This window comes from Bemisia tabaci, chromosome 3 (assembly GCF_918797505.1).
Source record: "Bemisia tabaci chromosome 3, PGI_BMITA_v3".
NCBI lineage: Eukaryota > Metazoa > Arthropoda > Insecta > Hemiptera > Aleyrodidae > Bemisia > Bemisia tabaci.
The window spans coordinates 26,352,820-26,361,315 of NC_092795.1; the positions used below are offsets into that span (position 1 = coordinate 26,352,820).

General features: G+C 43.0%; 1 protein-coding gene across 1 annotated transcript in view; it reads right to left on the reverse strand.

Moving 5' to 3' along the window:
- Window positions 1-7,444, reverse strand: part of LOC109031078 (La-related protein 4B) — a 49,163-nt gene extending 41,719 nt beyond the window's left edge. The window contains exon 1 of the mRNA XM_072298080.1: window positions 7,277-7,444. Within this exon, the coding sequence (XP_072154181.1) occupies window positions 7,277-7,429 (153 nt within the window). The 5' untranslated portion in view covers window positions 7,430-7,444. The remainder of the gene's footprint in view (window positions 1-7,276) is intronic.
- Window positions 7,445-8,496: the final 1,052 nt, after the last annotated feature.

Genomic DNA, 8,496 nt, shown 5'->3' on the forward strand with positions numbered 1-8,496 from the left:
GATCGAGTCGATAGGAGGGGTCGGGCAAACTTTGGAAACTTTAAACGTTTACAACTCCGCTTTTACAAGACTTTGAGGTTCTGAAAGTGGTTTCATTGGTTTCCTCGTGCAATTTTCTTCTAGGGGCATCCCTTTACAAGAGACGTAACAAAGTAAACATCAAAATTTGCAGTTCTAGTCAAAAATTTTATGACCGACCTCTCTGATCGACTCGATCCGTTGTGCGGCGTGTGACTTTCGCTTCGCGAACCTTCATTACATGCTGTCATCCATCGAACCCCTGGTAAAAATTGGCGATAGGAGCTGCGTTTCAAAATACCATAGGAGTTCTTATAGCCGACTGAGGAAGGCGATAGAAAATCTTATAGCTGGCTATAGAAAGTGAAAAAATTATACGGCCGGGCTACACGAAGCGATAAAAAATTATACAGCCGGGCTATAGTTCCTATCGCCGGGCTTTACACTTTATCACCTGGCTGTTGCTTTTTCGCCATCGGCTATAAAAGGCTATAAAAAATTGTGTAGAAATTCGTGTGCTTTGTAAATCCTTAAGTTTGTACGGAATCACTTTAATATTTACAAAACGCACATTATATTTTCCTTTACTACATACTTTTTTTCATCAATTAAAGTGAGAATAATCCGTACAGAGTGTGCAAACATTTCAAAGTCATGAGTTGAAAAACGCTGACTCCACGAGATTAAATATCAGAGCCGAACACAAAGCGGAGTGGGATTGCGCAATGCGTAAAGTATCCCTGTTAGGTTTGAAGGCGCCAATGCGCGTTTCGCGCTGGCTGCCCGCCCGCCGCGCCGCGCCGCAGCGTACCACGGTGCTTGAAGCAACTATTTCACACCAGAGGTATTGCACAGTATCATACGAAATTGAAAAACATATTAGGAATGGCAGGTATCCTTCAAAATTACGGAGTTTTCCTCGCAAAATAAATCAAGATACTACGGCCCAAAAAGAGAGCGGTTGTCCAAAAACTCACCAAGTCCTAGCATCCGTAATTAGTAACGTTTAGCATACACTTTATCGCCAGGCTGTTGCTTAGTCGCCATCGGCTATAAAAGGCTATAAGAAATTGTGTTGCCGGCTATAGAAGCTATTGGAAATCTTACAGCCGGCTGTAGGTCTATGGCATTTTGGAACACAGATTCTACTGCCAATTTTTGCCAGGGACTGCATGATTAATCAGTTCATAGGCTCTTATAAATTTATTTGTTCCGCTGTTTATTATTTATTGGACTGCATTTTGCAAATTGGAACTATAAGTTCTGGCTCCTCTGGAAAAACACTTATGTGCATAGGGAAACTAATGGCACATACGCTGTTTTTAAACCGGGCTAGAATTTATAGTTCCAAATTGCAAAATGCAGTCCAATTATAGATTTGATAGTTTAGAATGGGCTCTTTGCAGACGGGCCCAAACCAAGTCCACAAAGAGTGGAGATTAAAGCGGAGATTTACACGAGGGGGAAATGAAGGAGGAGGAAAAATATCTAGGTTTAGTAGATTATTCAAGGGGGAGGGAGCAACGATGAACGAAAAATTTTCAATTGTGGAGCGGTGCATATTGATAATGCTGCTAATTGTAGACGCAAGAAAGCTCTGGTGATGTTATGTATAAAGGATCAAAGCTTTTTGGACTGTGTATGAATGTAAACGGGGAGCTGCGTAGTCGTTTTAGGTTATCCATGAATGTGTGAGGTGTTAAACCTATTATTATCATTTTTAATCACCTGGTTTACTTTTGTGAAACTTTTGATGATTTAAATGTTGTAGTTTTTAGTGTATTTTCCGAAAGAAAATACATTTAAATCCAATAATTAATTTTTTTAATTTTTCGTGTTTATTTTTTTGTTACCTTACTTTAATAAGCATTTGAACAATGAAGAAATGGTCCTCGCTGGCTAAAAGAGAAAAAATTACCTTGACAAAGAAAAATTATTCTAAACTGTGGTGCTTCATGAGGAGCCCGAGGAACAAACGATTCAAAAATAACCATTGTCCTCTCGACGTCACACAGCATCGGGTACATTTCGGGTACATCCTGAGTGCATGGCAAAGCATGCACCCTCTGCGCGACACAGCCTTTGAGATGGCGGCTCAACTCTAAATACGACCACCTTAATCTATCCTCCTTAATCACGTAGTACTGTATTTCTAGTTACGTTTGACTTGATGAAGCAGTGACTCTTGTATTGGACAACGTCCAAGTCGTTGTTCTTGGTTTTGTGATAAAAATAGGACGAGATTACTTCAAGCTTCTGTCATCCTCACACGATTGTCAGTAGTTCACGACACCTCGATGAAGTTGTGCGAGTATATTTCAGTGTGGTATTTAATTGCTGGTATTCAAAGTGCATATTTGGCTCCAATTGCGTTCAATTGGCAAACAAATATATTTAACAATTTTTTATCTTAGTAAGAATATGTTTTTTAGGTACCTATTTTATATAAAGTTTTATAGCTTTTAAAGTGATATTTTTAAGGTACCTTCCTATTTTATGTTGATTTTATTTAAATTAGTGATTAAATATTATTTCGGTGTGTTTTAGAAGATCATCTTAGACCCTTACTGCTATAGGACCAACAAATAAAAGCATTTCACCTAAACTATCAAACGCGAAGACAAACGAAAATGTGGGTGAAATAAATGATAATAATTTTTCAGCCTCATGGAATTTTTGGATTAAATAGAGCAAGAAACAATTCCACTACAAACATAACTTTTACATAAAAAAAAACTGACATAAATGTGACGCTATCTGATGTGCGGATTTCGTCATTTATCGACTTTTAAATGTTCTTTTTTTTAATTATTTATTTTTGTAATTCTAAACCTGCTATGAGTGGTCCATGATAAAGGTCAGTGGCGTGGCGGCGTGCGAGATAAAAAGCAGTAATAGTTTATTAAGGTACGGTTTGAAGGAAGCAAGGTTAGCGCCCTCGAATGCGATGAACACTGTACGATTCGCATATTAACTCCTGGATGCAACTATTCGAGCTCCATGGATGTCCGTGTTGCATACGCACGGAGTGAAGGCGTTTTGACCGTCTAGGATCACAACACTTAGTCCGTATCCCGCGGCGCAGCGTGAACGGCGGACGGCGGGCTTTACTGCGAGGATTAAAAATGGCAGAGCGCTTCAAATCGATCGTAATCGATACATCAAACGGTTGAGATTGTATCGATATCGATTGGTTCAAAACATAAACATAGCCTCAAAATTCAATTGAGTAATCTGACGGAACGGGGTTTTATGTGATAAATTTTTGATTTGCATAATTTCTAATTGGTCAAGAGGAGAGAAATTACCCAGAAATTTCTTATTATCAGCTTATCTTGTTGTTGGTTTGTAGGTTACGGGCAATCTAGCCTTGCACGGCTAATCGACCTAATTCTTGGATATGTGTTTCGATCGTGCTGCTCCTGACGGCCATTGCCGACTAGAAGCTAAGCCAAATAGGCTGAGCGGAGAAAATAATATTTTCTTTTCTGGAAGAGTGGTCATGCGGCAACACTGTCACATGAAAGGCGGCAATTTTTGCCGAGCGGGTGTTTTCAAATTAGAACGATCTGTATTCAAATTAGAACGATCGTCATCAGCTTATCTGACAAACATTTTAAAATTTTGGTGTGAGGTTATGTTCTATTGTTTTGAACCAAAAAATACATCGAACCACTATCGAATACGATCCATTATCCGTTTATTCTATAAAAAGATATATCCCAGCCAGGAATAGTTGCGTACATGCAGGCGTAGGATGCGAGTATCTTTTGTGCTTCAGTTTGGATATCGGGCTAAGCCGAGCATGATTTGTGGAGCAACTATTCATGTCTGAGAGATGCCTTTGCAGTATTTATGAGAAATTGAAGACACTATCATTTCAGATACTCGCACTGAGGCCCGCCGAGAATTTGACCAGCCTTTCAGAAGGATATTTTACGAGGAAGTTGATGAACCACTTGTGAGACATCTACGTTCCGTATTAACATCGATATGAGCTTTTAATGTCTTCACGCTTTGTATAACTCCTCATTGAGTAGCTCCACTGAGCGCCGCTGATGAGGCAGTCGGTGACTGAAGTCAAAACGCCTTCAATTTTGTGCGTATGCAACACGGACATCCATGGAGTCCGAATAGTTGTATCATCCAGGCGTTATAATGAAATACGTACAGTATCCATCACACGAGACACGAACTGAAGTTTGATTGTTTCACTTACATCATACCTTAATTCCAGTGATGCCTACTATGCCGATGAAGTAAATCATCACTGATTTTAATCGCAACTATGTCGATTTCTCGAGGTATGCATTACTTAAATGAACGTAAATTAAATGAACGTTGCTAGCCGTCGAAATCGCAAAACAATTAAGTGTCTAAGCATGATTTGTAGACGTCCCGTGTATTTTTATATATTATTTAGCCTTGTTTCCACTGTTTCCTTATTTTGCTTCTACTATTTCCGTTTTGGGCTACCTGTGTACCTTTTTCTTTGTTTCTAAACATAAATAGCTCAACCTTTTTAACCCACAAATTTCAAACCGTCTAAGTTCTAAAATTTTGGGTGCTTAATGTCTCAAAATGTCCGCAAAGCACCCTTCTATATTCTAGCACCGAAAACTCTATTCCGACTTTTTGTGGACTACCGCTACTCGTAAAGGATCGTAATACGTTTATTTTAACAATTTAGAAACCTTATTATTATTATAATTAATTTTAGCAATTTTTTTTCAATTTTTCCCTGGAATGTGACTATGCTTTTCTTTAAAGGTCAAGTGAAGAAAAAGGTCAGGCTTTTGTCAGAAAATACATACACATCGATGGAATTAACAACGTTCCAGTCAGACAGAACTATTTGACCGATGCTTCCTTAGTTGATTTTTTAAAAGAATTGCAACTTTCCCTATTGATTAATAAGTTACAACTTCTCAAAATTTTTTGTCTAAACCGTAATAAAGGATTCATTTCCGAACGTGATTTTCATATCAGGGACACGCTCAAAATCTGTCCACGGCTTACGTATTGCCTTCCGTTGTGGTCATTTTTCTGTGGTCTTAAAGTATTTAGTATATTTTCATTGGTCAATTACAAACAAATTTAAAGCAAATTATTGAAAATCATGTCCACACTGCCAGTTCCTTGGCTACGTCATCGGAAAAAACCGATGATATATGCTCATAAATTCGTTATATGCAGAGTTAAAATGTGTATTTGGCCTAATCGCAATTTTACAGGGGCTCATTAACGGTAGTGCTAGGAACTAAGACGCGTAATGAATTATTGTTACTGGACCCCAAAAACTGATCAAACAGCAACTTTTTAAATCGTGGTGTCCAACCGTTTTCCAGATCAGACCGTGCTGAACGTTCAACATAATCAGGATACAGTCAAATTATGAAGGTTTCCAAATCCAAACATTGCCATTGAAACTTGAGAATAAAATACTGATGTAAAAAATGGAGAATGTTTGGTATTAATAGTTCGCTCAGAAGGGGTAAACGGCTTGAAAGCAACTTGTAAACAGCCTGGAATGCCCCACTCTAGGTATACGAACAACTACAGCGATGTTAAATGATTGAAATTTTGGTTGAATGGAGGTTTTACGCGCGAGTTCAAATGAAGATTGTGGCGTTGAAGTTAAAACATCCGGAAAATGAAAAGTTACAGCAGGATTTTCGATAAATGTCAACATTGACTGTTCGAGGATCCAGGTGTAAACATAGCAATATGGTTGGGGTTTTACATTCGAAACGTACTTAGAAATCCCTCGAATCAGTAATTCCTATTAGTTGGAGTGTTAAATCTAACAAATCGGGAAAGTAAAGAGGTACAGCAGGATTTTTGACAAATGTCAACATGGGCTGCTCGCGGGGTCCAGGTGCTAACACAACAATATGGTCGATGTTCTAAACGCAAAATGCGCGCAGAAAACCCCGGAACTAGAAGCGCGGTGAAAAATAAGGCAGAATCAAACGCGGGGAACGGAGTAAGTCGATTCAGACGTAATAATTCATGTTTGTGTAGGTTACGGAGCCCGCCATATGGTAGCGTCGAAGTGCATTCCGCCCACGTGACAGGGTGTTGCGCTTACGGGTCGTCGGAACCCATGACAACACCACGAAAGTTCACGATATTTAACGTGCAGATAGACGTGTTGGTGGGGCCGGGGGTTTTAAAAGTTTTCGGGTTTTGGTCGGGTTGAAGAAAAGGAGAGTGCGAACGGGCGCGTGGGGAAAAGTCGAAAGATTCGTAGGGTTATCGATCGGATTGTAACGTGACACAGTGCCGCGGTTGACCGTGAAACGGCGAGCGAGAGGCGTCGATGCGGCGGCGCCGGGGCGCGAGAGAGAGAGAGCGAGGGGGCGCCGCGTCAGCTGATCCGTCAGCATCCACGCCGAGCTCCGCCGTGGAATCAATGCACGCAACTTCTTGACATTCAACAACACCCGCGACACTTCCAGCCTGCCGGCACGAACTGCCAACGAACGCATTTGCCCGATTATTGCGCTCCGAAACATCCAGACTTTGCAATACGTAACTTTGCCACGGAAAACTTTGCAACGCGAACTTTGCAATACGACACTTTGCAATACGACACTTTGCAACGCGACACTTTGCAACACGCGACTTTGCAATACGCACGAGCGGGGGTGAAACCGTTGCACACGACTGAACACCCAGCGGTCGGAGTTACCCAAACTGGTTCTCTTGCCGTTCAACCCTTCAACTCGAATGTGAAAAAGATTAGGATTGTTATTTCCCTCTTTCACGATTGCTACGCCTTTGCTCGTCACGTGCGAGAGAGGGGATGGAAAAAATTCTATCGGGGGTATGTCTACCTGCCCCCGACAGATTTTACGGTGTTGCATCTGTTGCCGGAAGTGAGGGCATATTGTCGGGCTATGGGCACAACAAAATGAAGCTGTGGTGTCTAAACCTGAGGGTGATGAACGAGGTGGATTTGAATTTGAAAATATATCAGAAAGGATAAAGTGTTGGTTACATTTGGAAGTTTTTCGCGATTTGGAGAGGAGGGGGGAGGGGGTGTCTGCGAAGCGCCTAGCTATCGACAACTGATTTTTTGCGTTCTCAACGGACGGCAAACCAAAAGGAGCATTCTTGTTTTGATCAGATCGGTCGTATTTATGGTTTATGTCATCGGAAGTGGCTCGGGGCGAAGGTGGGCGCGATCGGGGGACGGAGAGGCGGTCGGATCTGGACAACATATGGAATGGTGAAAGCTGGCGGAGGGACTGACCTTTTGGATGATGTAGCAGCGGGAGTTGTAGGCGGTGCAGATGTAGGTGGCATCGGCGTCCAGGCAGCTGACCAAGGGGTCCTCCTGAGGGCTCGAGTTGACGGGTTTCCGGGGGTGCGGCGCGAGGTGTTGCGTTTTCCTCCGCTGGGGCATCTGGAAGAGTGCGACTGTGGCATGCCGCGGCCGACCTGTTGAGTGCGCCGCGCGCGGACCCAGCTGTGTTCGCCCGCCCGCCCGCGCCCCGCGGATGCTGCGCGCGCCACCCGCAACCACCTCCGCAACCGATGCCACCCGCACACTTGTCCCCTCTCCCCCCCCCCCCAGCGCCCCCTCGCCCTTCCTCGTTGGCGCGGCTAGACGCCCGGGGAAGGAAGGCTGCCACGGGCCGTCGCCGTCGCCGACGTCGTTCAGAGGGTGGCCGAACGGACTGCCGCTTCCATCGCTCTACCTCGGGGGTCGGTCGCAAAGAGGTTAATACCCTCTGATTGGATCGCCACTTACGCTCAGGGCCGGATTTACCAATAGGCTACATACACTATAGCCTAGGGCGCAACATTCTGAGGGGCGCAAAATTTTTGAAAATTTATTCAAAAACGTATTTTCCAAAGCCAACTTGCAAACGTAAACGTACCTCAAAACTGTTTAAAATTGTGTTTTTTTAAAGGTGAATTTGAAGATTTACCGGACCCCCTCCTTCTGATCTGGAGGGGAGGAGCGCCCCCCCCCCCCCCACGAGAGCGCCTACTTTTAGGGGCGCCACTCTAAGTTTAGCCTAGGGCGCTAAAAATGTAAATCCGGCCCTGCTTACGCTGGTGGTGAGAGAAACACAGCACCACGATGACGACAACATGGTACCGTCCTGGTATCATCACTCCATCCGTGATCAACATGGTGCTAATACAGAACCAGCGTGGATCAATTTTTAGACCGAGTTGCAACCATGCTGGCGCCAACATGGTACCGAGTTTCACTCACTTACATGGTACTATATTGATGAGATTATGATCTACATGGTACCAGTATGGCCGTTTCCCAGAGGAGATGCAATGACTTTTATAGAAGAAATTGTCTGTTTAAAGCACGGAGTCTTGGAGAAACTGCCTGGGAGTGATTGTGACAACTTGAGAAAGTGCCTCGGATTAACATGACGGTGCATGAGTGAATAATTTTAGTATTATCTCGACGTCAACATGGTTCGAACATGTTATCACCGCAGAATC